This window comes from Vidua chalybeata, chromosome 4, assembly GCF_026979565.1.
Source record: "Vidua chalybeata isolate OUT-0048 chromosome 4, bVidCha1 merged haplotype, whole genome shotgun sequence".
NCBI classification, from domain to species: domain Eukaryota; kingdom Metazoa; phylum Chordata; class Aves; order Passeriformes; family Viduidae; genus Vidua; species Vidua chalybeata.
The window spans coordinates 72,339,588-72,361,217 of NC_071533.1; the positions used below are offsets into that span (position 1 = coordinate 72,339,588).

The 21,630-nt window shown below is 51.3% G+C and overlaps 1 protein-coding gene across 1 annotated transcript in view; it reads right to left on the bottom strand.

The window, feature by feature from the left end:
* The window catches only part of SFXN5 (sideroflexin 5), a 107,759-nt gene that overhangs the window by 83,525 nt on the left and 2,604 nt on the right, over positions 1–21,630 (bottom strand). The window contains 2 exon segments of the mRNA XM_053939917.1: positions 3,592–3,669; positions 14,938–15,006. Coding sequence (XP_053795892.1) covers positions 3,592–3,669; positions 14,938–15,006 — 147 coding nt within the window.

Sequence of the window (21,630 nt, forward strand, 5' to 3'; positions counted from 1 at the left end):
CATCCACTCCTTGCCCACGGGGCACAAAGGGATCAGCTCAGATCCCAGTCAGAGAGGGGTAAACCCCCCCCCAAAATCAGTCCAAAACCAGATTTGCCTCCATCTGCCGGTGTCCTGCCGCACGTGGCCACCTCAGCAGTGCAGCAGAGGAGTGGCACGCTCGGCTGTCACACAGGATGTGGCTCAGTCCCTTCTTCCAGCACCAATCCCTGCAGGTGTGCCACAAACCAGGCTCCTCTCCAGAGCACCAGAGCTCCCCTTCCCCAGATTAGCACCAGAAAACTGCAAATTGTTACTGCCTCTCAGCCAGAGCCCATCCTGCAGAGAGTGGTGCATGGAAAAGCGAGGAAATCTGTCAGTCTCAGCTCCAGGAAAGCAAAAATGCATTTTCCAGGTGGCTTTGGATCAAATTTGGGTTGGGGACGATGGGAGTGAGAGGCCCAGGAACAGGAGGAGAGGGATCAGCCTCAGGGGAGAATTCCACTGGGAGAATTCCATCCTGGGAAGGGCAGAAGGGCAGAATCCCTGGGGGGATTTCAGAGCGCTGTGGATGTGGCCCTTGGGGACAAGGGGCAGTGGTGGCAGTGCTGGGGATGGTTGGACTCTGTGACCTCCAAGGGATTTTCCAACCTGAACAGTTCCATGACTCCACTGCCCAATTTCCCTCCTGTTCCACAGACCCAGGCAGCCCCAGGGGCACAGAAGGACCAGCCCTGCTGCTCCAGGGATCCTTCCCCAGGTCACCAAGGCAGCTGCAGCCAGCCCAGAGCCATGGCTCTGTGTGTCCCACAGCAGCCCGGGCTCCCTGAGGTCACCTGCAGCCTGTCCCTCCATCCTCACCCCCCTTACAGTGGCTGTGGCACCTCGGGACAACATTCCAGCCCCACAGCCTGGGACCTGCCCGTGGACTCTGGGATGGTTTGGGTTGGAGGGACCTTAGGGTTGTTCCAGCCCTGCCATGGCAGGGACACCTCCCACTGTCCCAGGGGGCTCCCATCCCTGCCCAGCTGGCCTGGGACACTCCAGGGGTGCAGGTGCTCACTCAGGCCCTGCTGTGCTTTGGTTTAATTAATGCAGTTATTGAACACAAGCAGCTCTTGCTGCGATCCCACCCAAACCCCTGACACCAAGGGGGGCTGGGCACAGCTTCACCACACACCCACTGTCCCTCTGACAGAGCATTTCCCAGCAGAGGCCTTTTCCCAGCATTTCCTTCCCCTCCCTCACCTGGATTCCCTCCCAGGAGGCCTCTGCTGCCTCCCCCCCACTGGAGTTCTGAATGAACTCTGGCAAGAGCCTGCCTTTGTGGCTCTGTGAAATGTAGGTCAAAAGTCTGCGTGGTTTGTCACCGAGAGAGGCTGTGTGTCATCTGCCTCGGGCAGATGGGGCTGAGTCACTGCTGCTGCCTCCCTCCTGCCTCCTTCCCTCCCTCCCTCCCTCCTTCCCATCTTTCCTGCTTCCCAGTCCTTCCTCCTTCCCATCCTTCCCTCCGTCCCATCCCTTCTTCTTCCCAGTCCCTCCCTCCTTCCCTCCCTCCCTCCCAGCCCCTTTTCCTCCCCAATCCTTCCCTCCTTCCCAACCACTTCTCCCTTTCATCGCTTCTCCTTCCCAATCCCTTCTTCCTATCCCTCCCTCCTTCTTATCCCTTCTCCTTCCCAATCCCTTCTCCTCCCCAAACCCTTCTCCTTCCCAATCCCTTCCTCCCAACCCTCGCTCCTTCCCATCCCAATCCCTTCTTCCCATCCCTCCCTCCCAGCCCCTTTTCTTTCTTTCTTTCTTTCTTTCTTTCTTTCTTTCCTTCCTTCCTTCCTTCCTTCCTTCCTTCCTTCCTTCCTTCCTTCCTTCCTTCCTTCCTTCCTTCCTTCCTTCCTTCCTTCCTTCCTTCCTTCCTTCCTTCCTTCCTTCCTTCCTTCCTTCCTTCCTTCCTTCCTTCCTTCCTTCCTTCCTTCCTTCCTTCCTTCCTTCCTTCCTTCCTTCCTTCCTTCCTTCCTTCCTTCCTTCCTTCCTTCCTTCCTTCCTTCCTTCCTTCCTTCCTTCCTTCCTTCCTTCTCCTTCCCATCCTTTCTCCATCCCAATCCCCCCCTCCCTCCCAGCCCTTTCTACTCCCCAATCCTTCCCTCCTTCCCAATCCCTTCTTCCTTTCATCCCTTCTCCTCCCCAGCCCCTTCTCCTTCCCATCAGTTGCTGCTGGGAAGAGCACAGTGACATCAGGAGAGCAGCAGGCCACTGCCTGTGACAATTTCCCATTTATTCTTTGTGGAAGCTGTTCCTCTTCCCCAGCACAGCACCTTCCACACCAGCTGCCCCTTTCTGAACTGAACAGGAATTTTAATTTCCTTCATTTACCTCCTGTATTTGTCTTTGATGAGAAGAAATTGTCACTTGTGAACAAGGAAAAAAGGTAAAAGAGGTTTTTTTGACCTACAGGGTGTGGGTGGAAAGCTCCCCAGCACTTCCATCCACACTTTATTTGGGAGTGCACTGGAACTGCTGCTCCTTGCATCCCCTCAGGCAGCCCTGACATCAATTCACCTTTATAGGACATTAAATCACACAGAACTGATTCCTTTTGTGCTGGATGCACAAACAGAGCCATAGAAAATCCCCCGGGTTGGTGTCAAGGTCAGGAGGCTCCACATGGACAGGAATGGGGAAGAGTTTGAGGTAACACCCACCAAAAAAATGATGTTTTTTGTTTCATGGCACTGACTTGGAGGTAAAATACTCCAAAGCAGTTTGATTCCTCTGAAATCCTCATCGCTGCTTCCACAGGTTCCATGTGCAATATTGGGAAGAAGTCCAGGGAACGGGACTGATGCGGTCTTGGAGAGATCACCCAGCCCACCCCTCCGTCCCAAAGTCCCAGAAACGACCCTTTCCTCAGGAACCCCAAACCCCACGAGGAGCTGCCCATGCCTGGACATTGCACAACCTCCTGCTCCCATCCCAAAGTCCCAAAAATGACCCTTTCCTCAGGAACCCCAAACCCCACGAGGAGCTGCCCATGCCTGGACATTGCACAACCTCCTGCTCCCATCCCAAAGTCCCAAAAATGACCCTTTCCTCAGGAACCCCAAACCCCACGAGGAGCTGCCCATGCCTGGACATTGCACAACCTCCTGTTCCCATCCCAAAGTCCCAAAAATGACCCTTTCCTCAGGAACCCCAAACCCCACAAGGAGCTGCCCATGCCTGGACATTGCACAACCTCCTGCTCCCATCCCGGGGGCAGGAACGTCCCTGCTCCAGCTGCAGCTCCAGCAGGGGCTGGTGCAGCCCAAACGAGGGCGGCATCTGGGCAGAAATGGAAATTATGTCACAGGAATAATAATAATAATAATAATAATAATAATAATAATAATAATAATAACAACAACAGCAACAGGGGCTGAGGCCACACAGCTGCTGCTAAAGAACCCACAGGGGCGACAAAAAGCTTTCATCCACCTAAAAAAAAGGACTTTTTTTTTCCCCCTTGAATTGTGTGAGCAGTGGGTATTTGGCCACAGGAACACCAGAAATGCCCTCCAGCAGTGCCCTCCCCGCTGAGCTGCAGGAAGAAGCAGAAACGGAAGAGTTTTCCCCTCTGACCTCTTTGTTGGTGACTCCCGGGGGCAGGGTGCCGTGTTTGTAATCCTCCAGCAGCTGCACGGCTTCCTTCAGGCGGCTCTGCAAGGGAACAGCAGGAGCGGAGCTGAGCATCAGAGCGCGGACTGCCCGGGGCCGTGCAGGGACAGCACCCCATGGGAGCAGGGCGGGAAAGCACCGGGGAGCGCGGGCAGGGACACGGGACAGCTCCCGCGGCCCCAGGCGCTCCACATTCGGATCGTCTTATGTTGGATTGGATTGGATTGGATTGGATTGGATTGGATTGGAATGGATTGGATTGGAATGGATTGGATTGGATTGTACTGTATTGTATTGTATTACATTGTATTACATTGTATTATATTGTATAATATTGTACTGTGTTATATTACATTATATTGTATTATAGTATATTGTATTACATTATATTACATTATATTATATTATATTATATTATATTATATTATATTATATTATATTATATTATATTATATATTACATTATACTACATTACATTACATGGTATAGTATATATTATATACTATATATTATATAATAGTTATATTATATAATATATATTCTATTCTATTCTATTAATTATACTAGATTATACCATATTATATTATACTATATTATATTACATTACATTATAATATTTAATTATAATATAAATATACATTATAATATATAATATATTAATACATATATAATATATAATATATAATATATAATATATAATATACAATATACATTATATATTATATATATATTATATACATATATAATATATAATACATAATAATATAGAATACATTAAATTACAATATATTGCATTATATTACACTATATTACATTACATTATATTCCATATAATATGGAAATATATATTTTAATATGTTTATTATATATTTATATATAAGTAATATATCCACATACAATAATATAATAGAGAATATATACATATATAATATAGATAATATATATATAATTAATATAATAAATAAGAAATAATATAAAAGAAATGCAATATATCTTTATTATTATCTGCGGATATAATATATCAGATGATAATAATAAATAATATATATCCACATATAAATAATATATCCATATTATTAAATAATATTTCCATATTATAAATATCAATAAATAATATATCCACATATAAATAAATAATATATGCACATAATATATTATTATTTATAATTATATTGTATTAATATAATAATACATTATAATTATACACATATTATATTACTTTATCTATTATATATATTGCATTTTATTATACTAGCTACTATTTATATTCATAATAAAAATATATTATATATAATCAAATGTAGAATATATATTATTATATTATTGTATTTATATTTATTAATATAATGATAATTATATATACATATATATTATTAAATATTTTACCATACATATTATATGTCTTTTTAATACACAACTGCATTATATTGTCTATTATATTTAGTATATATAGTGCCTATAATAGCTACTATCTACATGCTACATCATATACAGAATATATCAAATATACACATATGTGCATATCAACAGATACTCCTTTTCTTAAAATAATGTATATTTCCCTAGAATATATGTATTTACTGAAGTACAGAAGTGAGGGACACGCACTTTGCACCCCCACTTCGGCCCCAGCAGCTGTTCCCACACTGGTGCCACCGGCCATCCCCGAAACACGGGATCTTGTCCCCGCAGCTGCCTGGGCTGGGCAGCTCCTCCGAGGGCTCCTGGGTGTGGAGCCTTTGCTTCTTTCTGCCCGGGTCGGGATTAAATCACGAGATGCTATTTCGTGTTCGGACTCAGGTGTTTATCAGTGCTTATCTCTGGCACACTCTCACAAACCCTGGGTTCTGCTGCCCTTCAACAAACTAAAAATGCAGCCCCATCTCTCTCTCTGCAAGGCCTTTAAGGATAAACTGTCCAATTAACAAATGAGACCTCGATTATTTTCACTTTTAACCCAATAACCAAACACCCGTGCCTGCAATGGGGACTTTTTATCCAATTACACAAAACCACCCAAACCTGTGGGGAAGGAGAAGGAGGAGGAGGAGGAGGAGGAAGGAGGAGGAGGAGGAGGAGGAGGAGGAGAAGGAGGAGGAGGAGGAGGAGGAGAAGGAGAAGGAGAAGGAGAAGGAGAAGGAGAAGGAGAAGGAGAAGGAGAAGGAGAAGGAGAAGGAGAAGGAGAAGGAGAAGGAGAAGGAGAAGGAGAAGGAGAAGGAGAAGGAGAAGGAGAAGGAGAAGGAGAAGGAGAAGGAGAAGGAGAAGGAGAAGGAGAAGGAGAAGAATGACCAGCCTCTGCTCTAAAACCTCCATCTTGTTTTATTACTACATTCTAAACCCTTAAACTCTGAGATTTCCACCCTGTGATATCACACTCTTCTATCCAAACTCCACCCCACAATCCCAGTTCTGCCATTCCAGTCTGGAAGCTTCTCCACAGGCCCAGGTCAATGCAGAGTTCTCCTGGGGTCAGAGCCTGGAATGCTCAGCAGCTCCAAGCCCTGCATGCCTCCCCAGGCTCCATCCCGAGTTCCCGGGCCATCAGGAGCTCACATGCAGCATCCGTGGATCCAGGGAAGCTCCCGCCCTCCCCTGCAGCCCAGTCGAAGGGGACTTGGCTGTTTCCTTGGAAGCCCAACCCGAAAGCAGCGATGAGCGACCGACCCTTGTCCCACAAACATTCCAGACACACGGAGCAGGGGAACGGCAGCAAAGGGCAGCTGTGCAGGACCAGGGAGCACCAGGGTGGAAGCTGCCAGCCTGCAGCCCCAGGGAGGAGCAGCCTCCTGCCTCCAGAGCTGGCAGAGAGCCGGCGAGTGCCAGCAGCACATCCTGGAGAGCCGTTTGTGCCCATGGCATCACAGCACGGGACCGTGGCACGGCTTGGCATGGAAAGGACCTGAAGGATCTCCACCTGGATGGGCAGGGACACCTCCCACTGCCCCAGGGTGCTCCACATATTCTATTCTATTCTATTCTATTCTATTCTATTCTATTCTATTCTATTCTATTCTATTCTATTCTATTCTAAATTACATCATATATTATATTACATTATATATTCTATTCTATATTATATATTATATTACATTATATATTCTATTCTATATTATATATTATATTACATTTTATATTATATCCTATTACATATTATATTACATGTTATAATATAATGTAATATAATATAGAATATATTATATTATATTATATTATATTATATTATATTATATTACATTGTATTTCATTATCTATTATATTACATTATATTACATTACATTAACTACACTACATTATACAATATTACATTATTACATACTATATTATATTATTATATTATTCATCTATTTTATATATTGCATATATATAATACATATTATATTGCATTTTATATATTCATCTATTTTACATATTGCATACTAACCATTATTTATATTACATTATATTACATTATCTACTATTTCTACCTATAAATATAACTATACACGACGATGCACAATTCAATATAAATAATTACGTGTTATATAACTGTGCTCATTAGGGGGATGTGGTTTTGTCCCTGAAATCACCGAAACCACTGAAATCACCTCCCCTCTCCCAGAGCTCTCTGAATGGAGAGCTGCAGCAAGGCATGAATGGGGCCCGCTGCTATTTTTTCCCCCTTCTCTTGAGGAAATCTTAGTAGTTACTATAACAACCCTGGCCAGATCCCATCTTGTTTAGAATGGTAACAAACAGCAAACAAAAAAGCTCGGGCCGGCTTTTAAAAATCGCAGTCTCCACAAATCCCCTCTCCCAGCTCTGCGGGGACAGAGGGGAACTGTGGGAAACAGATTTGTAAAAAAAAAATGTTCAGAACTTAACAGAAAGTCCACATCGTATACATCTGTAGGCAAACTTTAAGATAAGAAAGACTAACTTAAAAATATATAGAATAAGGCAGACACTGTTGAGAGAAAAAACATATATATCTGTATGCAAACCTTAAGATAAGAAAGACTAACTTAAAAATATATAGAATAGGACAGACGTTGTTGAGAGAAAAATAGAACTAGAAATAAGTCTCAAAAGATGGCTTTACAAATAAGACTAAATACTTCAAAAAATAGAACTGTGAGAAATGTATTGTAATATCTCCAACAGGGAGCTTCTGCAGGGAAAGGAGCTGCTGCAGCAGCACTGCCAGTGAGGGGGACAAAGGAGTGGCACGGAAAGTGAACAGAAGTGTTAAACCGAGCTCAGGAGATCCTTCCACACAGCTCTGAGCTGCTCAGGCACCTCCAGCAAACACCCCCAGCCTCCAAATTCAGGGAAAATTTAGGGTTGCCTCCTGTTTCCTTCTGGAAAAGTCAAGCACGTTCTTTTACCGAGAACCTCCGAGGAAAAGCCAGGAGCAAACTTTGCCACGTGCAGCAGCTCCCAAGGCCAAGCACTCCCAGCTCCCCTCGCCGCTTGCAGCTCCATCAGCTCCCCTCCATCGCTGCTCATGCCTGAGATTACACTTCCAACAGCAAAAACCAGCTCTGTCGGCAAGGTTGTGCCACTGTTTCAATATTTGTTGTTGCTTGCTTTCTCTGCTGCTGTCTGTGGGATGAAGTGTCACTCGAGATTTTACAGCATCCCCGATTAAATTAAAAAAAAAAAGCCAAACCACAACCATGGGTTTTTTTAGCGCCTGGTTCCTTCCTTACCCCCTCTCCTCGGAGGAAAAAACCTCGAGCACTTCTAGTGGTGGCTGCTGGGGTCTCAGCTCTCACAATAGGGTGCCAGACAGACCATCTGCAGCGGGATGTTCTCCGAGCTCAGCCCTGCCAGCACCCAGCGAGCTCCAGCAGCGCCGGGACAGCACCCGGCACAGCCGGGGCAGGAGCAGCACAGCTGGAAACAGCAGGATAGGGAGCCAGCTGGGAATAGCAGGGCTGGGGATCCAGCTGGAACACCAGGGCTGGGGATCCAGCTGGAAACAGCAGGATAGGGAACCAGCTGGGAATACCAGGGCTGGGGATCCAGCTGGGAATACCAGGGATAGGGATCCAGCTGGAACAACAGGGCTGGGGATCCAGCTGGAAACAGCAGGGCTGGGGATCCAGCTGGAAACAGTAGGGATGGGAATCCAGCTGGAAACAACAGGGATAGGGATCCAGCTGGGAATACCAGGGCTGGGGATCCAGCTGGGAATACCAGGGCTGGGGATCCAGCTGGAAACACCAGCGATAGGGATCCAGCGGGGAATACCAGGGATAGGGATCCAACTGGGAATAGCAGGGATGGGGATACAGCTGGAACACCAGGGATGGGGATCCAGCTGGAACAACAGGGCTGGGGATCCAGCTGGAAACAGCAGGATAGGGATCCAGCTGGGAATACCAGGGCTGGGGATCCAGCTGGGAATACCAGGGATAGGGATCCAGCTGGAAACAGCAGGATAGGGAACCAGCTGGGAATACCAGGGCTGGGGATCCAGCTGGAACACCAGGGATGGGGATCCAGGTGGAAACAGTAGGGATGGGGATCCAGCTGGAAACAACAGGGATAGGGATCCAGCTGGGAATACCAGGGCTGGGGATCCAGCTGGGAATACCAGGGCTGGGGATCCAGCTGGAAACAGCAGGATAGGGAACCAGCTGGGAATACCAGGGCTGGGGATCCAGCTGGAAACAGCAGGATAGGGAACCAGCTGGGAATACCAGGGCTGGGGATCCAGCTGGGAATACCAGGGATAGGGATCCAGCTGGGAATACCAGGGATAGGGATCCAGCTGGAAACAGCAGGATAGGGAGCCAGCTGGGAATACCAGGGATAGGGATCCAGCTGGAACAACAGGGCTGGGGATCCAGCTGGAAACAGCAGGATAGGGATCCAGCTGGGAATACCAGGGCTGGGGATCCAGCTGGGAATACCAGGGATAGGGATCCAGCTGGAAACAGCAGGGCTGGGGATCCAGCTGGGAATACCAGGGCTGGGGATCCAGCTGGAACACCAGGGCTTGGGATCCAGCTGGGAATACCAGGGATGGGGATCCAGCTGGAACACCAGGGCTGGGGATCCAGCTGGAAACAGTAGGGATGGGAATCCAGCTGGAAACAACAGGGATAGGGATCCAGCTGGGAATAACAGGGCTGGGGATCCAGCTGGAAACACCAGCGATAGGGATCCAGGTGGAAACAGTAGGGATGGGGATCCAGCTGGAAACAGCAGGGATGGGGATCCAGCTGGGAATACCAGGGCTGGGGATCCAGCTAGGAATGGGCAGGGAATGGGGCAGGAAATGAGACAGGGAATTGGATTCCAGCTGGGAATGGGGCAGGGAATGGGATTGGAGCTCTGAAAAGAGCAGGGAATGGGCCAGTGTTGGGATTCCAGCTGGGATGGAGCAGGGAATGGGATTCCAGCTGGGATGGAGCAGGGAATGGGATTGCAGCTGGGAATGGAGCAGGGAATGGGACAGGGCTGGGATTGCAGTTGGGATGGGACAGGGAATGGGCCAGGGCTGGTCCCTCAGCCTCAGGAGTGGCTGTGCATGTGCCACGACAGCTGGGATGAGCCTCCACCCATGGGATCTCTGGTGGGGCTTGGATCCGAGCCCTCCAGCCCTGTGCCAAGGGGCTCCTGGGCACAGACTGGAGTCACTGGGGGCCAGGACAGCACCTCCAGGGACCTTCTGGAGAGGAGGGCATGGAACAAGCCCTGCCAGCTGCTGCACCCTCACCCAGCCCCTGAGCAGTGTGAGGGACAGACCCACACAATCCCAGAGCTGCTCAGGCTGGAAAAGCCCTCTGAGACCAGCCCAAACATCCCCAGCACTGCCAGGGCCACCACTGCCCCGTGTCCCCAAGGGCCACATCCACAGGGTGTGAAATCCCTGCAGGGGTGGGCACTCCAGCCCTGCCCTGGGCAATCCCAATTCCTGACCCCCCTTTCCACGAGGAAATTCTGGCTGATGCCCACCCCGAGGCTCCCCTGAGGCCGTTCCCTCTCCTCCTGTCCCTGTTCCCTGGGAGCACATCCCAAGTCCCACCCGGTTCCAACCTTCCAGGGGGTTGTGCAGAGCCCGAAATTCCCCCTGAGCCTCCTTTTCCCCAGGCTGGTGCTCAGGAGGAGAAAGAACGCCAGCAGGAGATCAGCCCCAGCCCTGGGCTGGTGGCCAGCACCTGAACGTGCACCTGAGCTGTGCCCTCGTCCCCTGGCTGCAGGGCTGTCCCTGCCTGGCAGAGCCCAGCCGTGTGTCCCCCATGGGTCCCACCCGGCCGGAGCAGCCTGCGGAGCCCATCTGTGGCACAGAGAGCCAGGCAGGTGCCTGTGCCAGCAGCGCCAGCGCCAGGGCCGGGCAGGCACGGGGCTCTGGGGGACCCCCACGGGACAGCCTGGCCGTCACTCGGGGCTCACAGTGGCATTTTGGGCGTGATGGCAGCGTGCCCCGAGCCCCGCGGGCTCCACCTCCGGCCCAGCCGCGGCTCGGGGGATGTCGCCCAGCCCCAGGGTGGCCACCAGCAGCACAGCTGTGGCCGTGGAGATGCAGCTGTGGCCAGAGCCCCGTTCGGGGCGGTGTCTCCCTGCTCCCCGGGATGGCACGCACGGCAGACTCGACTCCAGCTGGCCCCATTGTATCGGATCCACGGCGACAGACAACGGGAGCCAGAAACTTTTTGTTCGAGTGGAGCCAGCAGATGTGACACTGAATAAACACAGACAGTCAATCTGCTGAGTAAGAAGGTATGGCTCGTATAAATAACATACATCTAATCCTGCTTCCATTTCAGCCCCAAATATGGGAATGCAAGATGCTCTGCAGAGCCGGGCTGGGAACAATGAGATGGAGCAGAAGCAGAGAACAGGCAGCCCCTCGGAGCTCTCCTGGGTTCTGATTTCACCAGGAGCTCCTGGCGCTCCCCACAGCGTTAACAGTGTGGCCAGGCTGATGTCAGACGGGCTGAGTGCACCTGGTCACAGCATCTGCTGCCCCCGATGGACCTTCTCCATGGCACTCAATTAAAAGTATGATTCCAATCATCTGACCCTCCCTCGCCCCCAGGCAGGCCCTGCACCCCCACCCTGGGCACAGCAGTGCCATGAGACATTTCCCACCTCTTGGAGGAGTGCGCTCGTGTGCAGCTGCCAAGGGATGGTTTCCTTGGAGGGGCAGCCCCCAGACCTCGTGCCCAGAGGTGGCTGCAGTGTCACTGCAGCACACGAGGGAGCACGGGGCCAGCTGCTGCTATTGGCACGGTAAAGAGACTAATTTATCTCCTCTGACTCCAGCATTTATGGTTTTCCAAAGGTGCCAGTGGATTGGGAGGTGAAGGTGCCACCTCTCCAACGACACTGCACAAACCACCAGTCCATCAAATCTCTCCCCATCTGTGAAGGAATGCAAACCAATAAGTTATTTACAGAAAGCTGTCTGAGAAAGTTTGCTACAAGAACGTAAACTCAGAATGCTTTAGAGAATCTTAAAAAATCAGGGTGACACTGCAGCACTGCCACGAGGCCAGGGCCGTGCTGAGCCCCTCTGCCCTCAGCTGTGCCCAGTGCCACGGGGGCAGGTGGACAAAGGCTCAGGTACAGCAGAGCCCGGTGCCATCCCCCCAGGATTCCCTCCTCAAGAGCCCCTGGAACACGAGGAAGTTTCTAATTTGAGGAGTCCGTGTCGCTCTTGGACACGAAATGAGCACCCAGAAGTTTGGGAAGTTTAAAGGAGAAAAAGAGTTAGTTTTATTTGAACATCTGGTATTTATAGAATTCCAAAGGTGACCGTGGGTTGCAGGATGGAATTGCCACCTCTCCAACCACACTGGTCCAAAGATCAATCCATCATTTCTCTGTACTCACAGAGAAATATGGAAACTATTCTATTTATGCATGAAATTGTGTGGGACCTCTGACTCTCAAACATGTAAACATTATCAGAAGGCTAAAGAAGCTTTATGAGAACTTTAACACTTCCAAAAGAACTATAAAAGAAAACACTTTTTAAAATCAGGGCAACAGAATCTGCTTTAGAAAAAACTACATGACCCCTCCACCCCTCCCTGCTCACCACACAGCCACCAAAAACAGGATGGAGAAAAATTAAACATCACCACCTGTGGCAGGCACATTCTTCTCTCTCTCAGGATTTTTTCATAGAAGAAAAAAAAGAGAAAACTATTTCTATTTCTGCTCCTTGTTTTCCCATGTGGAATGTGTTTGGAGAATCTAATCAAGTAATTACTTGATTAGATTCTAGGAAAGATTGTTTGAACCTAATAACCAATCTGATCCACCTCTGTCTGGACTCCAGAGAGAGGGTCACAAGTTGTTTGTTAGTTAGAAAAGATAAGTATATAATTTTAATATCTCCTTTAAACAATATATTAATGCATTATAGTATAGTTATAATAAAGAAATCATTCAACCTCCTAAACTAAAATCAAACATCATCATTTCTTCCCACCAAAGCCACCTACATTTACAATAACCACACTTCCCAGCATTTGCCATGGGGTTCACCTCCACTCCTGGTAGACACTCATTTATCTCCTCAGTTTTTTTTTGCCAGCAAGCTCCTCCAAGGCAGGCAGGGATTTGTCTGTTCCCTGGGAGCCCCGGGCCTGGGAGCTGCAGCCATCTGTCAGAGGGAAGGAGCTGCCTTCTGGGGCTCAGCAAACCCTTCCTGCCTTTCATTTGCCCCCTCAGTTACCAAAGGAAAGCAAAAAAAAAAAAAACCCTCGGAGTTCTACATCTGCACGCCCAAATTATGGAAAACACACAGAGCAGAGTGGGCAGGACGAGCCAAAAGCAGATTTTGGGCCCCGAGAAGTCACCCGGGTGATTGTTTTGCCAAGAGGCTTGTCCAGGCAAAGGGAACTCGTGGGGACATCCCCAGGGATGTTCAGGTGTCCCGAGGCATCCCTGCCATGGAATTCAACCCCCCAGAGGAAAGGACAGAGGGCATTTCCCTCCCTGCAATGCCCCCTGGCCATTCCTGACGTTCAGCCCTGTCCTTCCCAGCCCCAGAGATGGACACCACACCTGCCTGCTTTGTTGAGGTTCACTCTGGGACCCAAAACTGCTCAGTTCTGACCCAGGATAAAACTGGGCCACTCAGACTTTGTTCTTTTTATTCCCTGGGTTTCACCTTCCTGGAAGAACCTCATCAGAAGCTGTCTGGAAAAACAGAGTTACACCAACTGATCCCTCTGAATCCACACCCTTGCCAACCTCCCAAAACCCTGGAAAGGTTTGAAAAGGTGACCAGGGGAAGGTGGAGAAGAGTGTGGCTGAGCCAGGGGTCACCCCAAGGGGTTCAGAGCAGGAACTGAGCTCAGAGCTCACCCAGGAGCCCAAACTCCCTCTGCACCCATGGAGAGCCACGAGCAGAAGAATTCCCCCCAGGGCCAGAGAGATTCAGCCCTTAAAAAGTGCTGGGAAGGGAATGGAGCACCAGGAGGGGCTGAGGGAGCTGGGAAGGGGCTGGAGAGTTCCTGAGGGAGCTGGGAAGGGGCTGGAGAATTCCTGAGGGAGCTGGGAAGGGGCTGGAGAGTTCCTGAGGGAGCTGGGAAGGGGCTCAGCCTGGAGCAAAGGAGGCTCAGGGGGGACCTTGTGGCTCTGCACAGCTCCTGCCAGGAGGGGACAGCCGGGGGGTCGGGCTGGGAACAGGGAACAGGGACAGGAGGTTCAGGGTGGATATTGGGGGGGAAAGATACAATAAAAAGGGAAAAGCAGCTGTCCTTCACTGAAATGCCAAAGTTTTCTGGCCAAAGGGCAGAGCTCCAGAGCAGGAGCAGAACTGTTCCTTCCCCAGGGCTCCCCGTCAGCCTCAGTCATTGTCTGATGGAGGCACAGAGCTGCAGTAAAGCTGGACAAGACTAAATGGAAATAAAGGGGCAGGATCCCCAAATCCTGCTACAAGCAGGGCAAGAACTGAGGAAGAACCACAGCCAAGATCTTCTGGAGTGCAGCCCCTGCAGAGCTGCACCACAACCCACCCCGTTCACTCCCCCATGGAATTCAAATTTGCTCTCTCATCCCCCCACCTGCATTCTTGCCATGAAAACCTGCAGGAGTTTTCCCCCTGAGAAGACAAAATCAGTGGCAATTTTGCCAAAAAACAGGGGGCAGAGGGAGCTGGGGGTGTGGATTCACTGGTGCCTGGTGCAGGGCAAGTTCCTGTTCCAGATTTAACAGCGCTCCTTGGGGCAATCAATCACCTGTGAGACACAAACCCACTGGAAACACAGCTTCATTACTTCTGCTGTTCACAGGAGAGATTGCTTTTCATCTCCAGCTGTCTAATGAGCAGCCCAGTCCAAAACAGAGGTGTGCACACATTACCTCAGTCACAAAGAGAGTGCGGGGGTCGATGATGTCCAGGAAGTGCCTGAATCTGCCATAAAATGAAGTCTGGAAAACAGGAGACAAGAAAAAAACCAAACCATGTTCAGTGAGAAACTGCCTTTCAGGGCTCATTTCCTTTGCAGAATGAAGCATCAACTGAAAATAAATAATACAGGAGGTGATAATATGAAAATAAATAATACAGGAGGTCTGTAATTTGAAAATAAATAATACAGGAGTCTGTAATCTACTGGTACTTTGGGGTAGGAAAGCCAAAGCACTCCAGGATTCCCGGATCCCTCCTTTTGCTCCCAGCAAAAGCCTCTTCAGGCTCTTTTCAGCTTTTCCATCCCTACACAAACACAGCCAGGCTGGATTGTTCCCTAAGTGCCACCAAGAACCAGCCCAGGCTGCTCAGGGCTCCACCCTGAGCACCTCCAGAGCCAGGGAAAGAGCCTGAAAGGAGGGGAAAGGATCAGTGAAACAGCAGGGGACAGCTCCAGAGGCAAGGACACAACATGAGTCAGCCTTTAGAGAGTGAAAACAAAAATATCAGCGGGGTTTGTGCCAACTCCAAGCACCAGAGCACGAAATCCTGAGGGACTGGGAGCCCTTGGGACACATGAACATCATCACTCCTGCACCAGCTGGATGCCAGGCTCCAGAGGCAGGTGAATTCCAGAGCCTCGGGCCCAGTGGGCTCTCCCCATCACCCAGAGCCCAGCAGGGATGTGGATCGTGGCCAGGGACATCACGGAGCTCTGGGACCCTGGGAATTCTCCATCCCCACGTGGCCCATCTCCTGCTGCCTTCCTTCTGCAGGGATGGGCTATAAATAAAGGCCTGGAGCGTGGATGGAGCAGCGGGAAGGGCGTTTAGTCACTGCTGGCACCTCTTCCCACAACGTGCTGCTGCTGCTTCCCTGCTCATCCAGGGATCCCAGCCCTGATTCCTGCAGGAATCCCTCTCCAAGGGCCCCGTCCAGGACACTGCTGACCACCCACTGCAACCTGACCTCACAAAACTCTGTCATTCTTCCACGTTCTGCACAAAAAAAAAAAAAAAAAAAAAAAAAAAAAAAGAAAAGAAAAGAAAAAAGAACCCCCCCAATGGAACGAAACAGCTTCACACAACTCCAGGAAAAAAGCACAGCGGTTCTTAATTAGCATGGATCTAATTAATGCTAATTTCTGGTACTTTCGAGCAGTTTTGAGCTTGACATTTTGCTGCCTCCCTTTTATTTTGGGTTTGGGATCCCTGCAGATGGCAGCACCCCCCCCCAACACGTGCCAGGGGTGGGGGGACTGAGCAATTCCTGACTCATCCAGCCCTGAGAATCCCACAGAGCAGCAGCCCCAGCCCACAGCACCCCCAGGCAGCTGGAACTGCTGCCAAACAAACATTGGAATTGCTGATAACCAGCTGGAATTGCTGCTGACCAGCTGGAATTGCTGGTAACCAGCTGGAATAACTGATAACCAGCTGGAATTACTGATAACCAGCTGGAATTGCTGCTAACCAGCTGGAATTGCTGATAACCAGCTGGAATTACTGATAACCAGCTGGAATAACTGATAACCAGCTGGAAATGCTGATAACCAGCTGGAAATGCTGATAACCAGCTGGAAATGCTGATAACCAGCTGGAAATGCTGATAACCAGCTGGAATTGCTGCCAACCAGCTGGAATTGCTGGTAACCAGCTGGAATAACTGCTAACCAGCTGGAATTACTGATAACCAGCTGGAATTGCTGCTAACCAGCTGGAATTGCTGATAACCAGCTGGAATTACTGATAACCAGCTGGAATTACTGATAACCAGCTGGAATTGCTGCTAACCAGCTGGAATTACTGATAACCAGCTGGAATTGCTGCTAACCAGCTGGAATTGCTGATAACCAGCTGGAATTGCTGCTAACCAGCTGGAATTGCTGCCAACCAGCTGGAATTGCTGCTAACCAGCTGGAAATGCTGCTAACCAGATGGAATTGCTGCTAACCAGCTGGAATTGCTGCCAACCAGCTGGAATTGCTGGTAACCAGCTGGAATTACTGGTAACCAGCTGGAATTACTGGTAACCAGCTGGAATTGCTGATAACCAGCTGGAATCACTGCTAACCAGCTGGAATTGCTGGTAACCAGCTGGAATTGCTGGTAACCAGCTGGAATTGCTGCCTCCATCAACAGCAGGATGGGGGGATTCTAAACCTGAGTGGCCTTGGCTTCCCCACTGCCTTTATCTCTGTGCCACACTGAGAAAAGCAACCCCAAGTGGAATTCAATGAAATTGAGTGGAATTCAGTGGAATAAAATGGAATAAAATGGAATAAAATGGAATTCAATGGAACATCAGTGTTTTACACCCACTGGACCAAGCAGTGAATGACAAGGGAGGGGGAAGGAGACCTCAGGTTCCAAGGGGCAGCACAGAAATGTCATTGGGAATTACCAATTCCCTTTCCCCAGCTGCCCAGGCTCTCGGGAGGCTGGTCCCACACCCCAGCCTAGGCTTTGGCTGGCGCTGAGCTCAGCAAGGCCCAGCTCAAGGACAGGTTTGAGCAGCTCAGCCCCTCCCTGGTGCTATCCCAGTCTCTCACTCCCTGCTCCTCTCCTGCCCATTGCTGACTCACACCTGGGGAGCTGAGAGCGCCCAAATCCCAAAATCAGGGGATGGTTGGGATGGAGGGACCCCAAACCCCCCCAGTGCCACCCTGCCATGGCAGGGACACCTCCCACTGCCCCAGGGGGCTCCAAGCCCAGTGTCCAGCCTGGCCTGGGGCATCCCAGGGATCCAGGGCAGGCCCAGCTGCTCTGGGAATTCCTGTGCCAGGGCAGGCAGCAGTGAGGGATTTGTTTGGAGCTGCTGCTGCCTGAACTTGTCCATCCCGTGGTCAGAGAACCCCAAAACCACCAGGGAATCTGGGTCTGAGCAGGTTTTGTGGAACTCTGATGAGTCAGGGCCTCATTTCCCCACAGCAAGAGTCCTCTGAGAGCCAGGCTCAAACCAGAGCCAGGCTCAAACCAAGGCCAGGCTCAAACCAGAGCCAGGCTCAAACCAGGGCCAGGCTCAAACCAGGGCCAGGCTCAAACCCAGGGCCAGGCTCAAACCAGAGCCAGGCTCAAACCAGGGCCAGGCTCAAACCCAGGGCCAGGCTCAAACCAGGGCCAGGCTCAAACCAGGGCCAGGCTCAAACCCAGGGCCAGGCTCAAACCAGAGCCAGGCTCAAACCAGGGCCAGGCTCAAACCAGGGCCAGGCTCAAACCAGAGCCAGGCTCAAACCCAGAGCCAGGCTCAAACCAGGGCCAGGCTCAAACCAGGGCCAGGCTCAAACCCAGAGCCAGGCTCAAACCCAGAGCCAGGCTCAAACCAGGGCCAGGCTCAAACCCAGGGCCAGGCTCAACCCAGAGCCAGGCTCAAACCCAGGGCCAGGCTCAAACCCAGGGCCAGGCTCAAACCAGAGCCAGGCTCAAACCCAGAGCCAGGCTCAAACCCAGAGCCAGGCTCAAACCCAGAGCAGCAGGGCTTCTTGGGCCTCATTCACCCAGAGCCAGGCTCAACCCCGAGCCAGGCTCAACCCCAAGCCAGGCTCAACGCAGACCAGCAGGGTTCCCTTGGGCCCCACCTCACCCAGAGCCAGGCTCAAACCCAGGGCCAGGCTCAAACCCAGAACCACCAAGGCTCCTTGGGCCCCACCTCACCCAGGGCCAGGCTCAAACCAGAGCCATGCTCAACCAGAGCCAGGCTCAAACCAGAGCCAGGCGCAAACCCAGGGCCAGGCTCAACCAGAGCCAGGCTCAAACCCAGGGCCAGGCTCAACCAGAGCCAGGCTCAAACCCAGGGCCAGGCTCAAACCCAGAGCAGCAGGGCTCCTCGGGCTCCACTCACCCAGAGCCAGGCTCAAACCCAAGGCCAGGCTCAACCCAGGGCCAGGCTCAACCAGAGCAGCCCCAGCTCTCCAGGCCGGTGCTGGCCCTGCCCTGCAGCGCCCTGGCCTCGGCTGCATTCCTGCACTAGAAGCAGCCTTTGTGCTGCTGCCCAGCCCTGGCACTCCGTGCTGCCCTTTCAGAGGATGTGGAGAGCTGCCTCAGTGCCTGGCATCCCATCATCCAGGTCATTCCCTGCTTCCCAGTTTATTCTCCTCACTGGAAGCCAAATGAAGGCTTTTCAATTCAAGGTTGGTTTTCACGGAGCTGCATACAAAACAGAAGGAAAAAAAAAAGAAAAAAAAAAGAACAAACAAAAAAACCCATTAAAAAAAAAGAAAGAAAAAAAAAAAAAAAAGCCCCAGCAATTCCAATCCCCAGCCCCAGCAATTCCCCCCAAATTCAGAAATTTTGGGGAAATTCTTCCCTGGGAGGGTGGGGAGGGGCTGGGCTGGAATTCCCAGATTTGCTGTGGCTGCCCCAGGATCCCTGGCAGTGCCCAAGGCCAGGCTGGACACTGGGCTGGAGCAGCCTGGGACAGTGGGAGGTGTCCCCATGGCAGGGGTGGCTCTGGATGGGATTTAGGGTCCTTCCCAACCCCAGCCAGGCTGGGATTCCGTGATCCAGCAAACCAGAAGCCATCAGGAGATGGGAATGGGATGAGAGGCCGCAGGCCCCAGACACAGAACAGCCCCGTGCCCTCACTGCCAGCCCAGCCTAAACCTCCCTGAGAACTGGAGGTGGGTCCGTGCCCAGGCTCCTTTCCCTGCTCTCACCCTCGTGCACAGAGCCCTGACCTCCCTCTCCCAAATATCCACCCCTGGGCTCCTGCCCCCTTTGATTCCTGGAGCAGCTGCTGGAGCAAAGCGAATATCTCCAATTTCCTGTGATTTATCGGGGCTATTTTGGGACCTCTTCTCGGCAGCCTGCGAGCTCCAGGAGGTGGTTGGGAATATTAATTCCCTTCCAGGGCACGGCAGCCCGGGAGCAGCCTGGATCCGGGCCCTGATCCCAAAAACCACAAGGAAACGGCTGCAGGGATCTGGGAGAGGCGAGGGGCCATTAGCGAGCTGTTCATCACCTCCAGGAGGAGAAGAATTCCAAGGAGCCCGTGCTGGGCAGCCCTGGGAAGAGCAGAGGCACAGGCAACTTCATCACTTTAAAGTACAGCCCGATTTTAACCAGGATCTCATTAAGCCAGAGCAAAAAGCATGCAGGCCTGGGGTGGGGTTGAGCTCAAAACCAGGCTCATGTCAGCTGTGCATTAATTAGGAGAGATTTAAGCTAAAGAAAGCAAAATGAAGACAATTGAAGGCACAGAACAACGGGGCTGTGACAAGGCACGGCCAGGCTGCTGTCACTCGTGGGCTTGTCCAGCCCACTGCACGTTTGGGCTAAAACTGTGGGATCCCTTTGATGGCTTTAATTTGGTTTTCCTGCATTAAGGAGCCAAGATTCCAGTGGGAGAAGCTCCTGCACCACGGGCAGGGCCAGGACAGGGCACAGGAACCTCTCAGGAGCAGGAGCTGGGGGTTAAAACCCTTAACACGGGACACAAACCAACAAAGTCCCCTTTAAATCCAGTCCTGGGTGATGGAGATGGAAAACAGCAACAGCAGGAGGACGTGGAGCTGCTGGAATAAATCCAGAGGAGACCCCAGGGCTGGAACCAGAGCTGGGAATGTTCCCCTGGAGAAGGGAAAAATCCAGGGAATCCTCAGAGCCCCTGAAGGGGCTCCAGGAGAGCTGGAGAGGGACTGGGGACAAGGGACAGAGGGACAGGAGCCAGGGAATGGCTCCCACTGGGAAAGGGGAGATTGGGCTGGGATCTTGGCAAGGAATTGCTGGCTGGGAGGGTGGGGAGGGGCTGGGCTGGAATTCCCAGAGCGGCTGTGGCTGCCCCTGGATCCCTGGCAGTGCCCAAGGCCAGGTTGGACACTGGGGCTTGGATCCACCTGGGACAGGGAAAGGTGTCCCCATGGCAGGGGTGGCTCTGGGTGGGATTTAGGGTCCCTCCCAACCCCAGCCAGGCTGGGGTTGGGTGGGAAGGGACCCTAAAGCTCCTCCAGTGCCACCCCTGCCGTGGGCAGGGACGGATCCCAGTGGATTTTGCCCAGGATCAATGTCTGGGCTCCAGGCTCGGACCCGGAGCAGCCTTTGGGAGAGGGAGCGCCCAGCAAGGGCTCCTCACAGGAGAAGGAATGAAATAAGGAAATAAAGAAGAGGGGGGGGGAAAAGGGAGCATTTCCAACAAATTAGCCCCACTTGTCAGAAAATGAAGTCTTTATCACACATTCTGCAGCCCAACGTCCTCATTTCTTCTTTCACCTAAAAATAGCCGCGTTCCCGGCGGGAGCCGGAGCCTTTCCGGCAGGGAGCTGGGAAAGGTGACTCGGCAGAACCGTGCTGGAGAGGAGGAGAGCAGGGAGCAGGGATTCCAGAGCTGCTCCGGCCCGGAGCTGTCCCTCCTGCTGCCCCAGATTCTGCCCGGAGCTGGGGCTCAGGCCGGGAAGGGAATTCCCCAGGGAATGCTCTGCTCCGGGGCTTTTGTTCCAGCCCAGCACTGGGAATTTGTTCTCCTCGTTCCCCTGCAGGGATGGGGGTGCCCTGTGCCCGTCCCAGCCCCTGTCCCCCTGCACAGCCCCAGAGCTGCCATCCCACCGGGGTACGGCTGCAATTTGGGATTCCAGCTCCCTGATCCTGCCCGGAACAGCGAGGAGGCTCAACTAAAGCTGAGATCAGCTAAAGCCGAGATCAGCTAAAGCC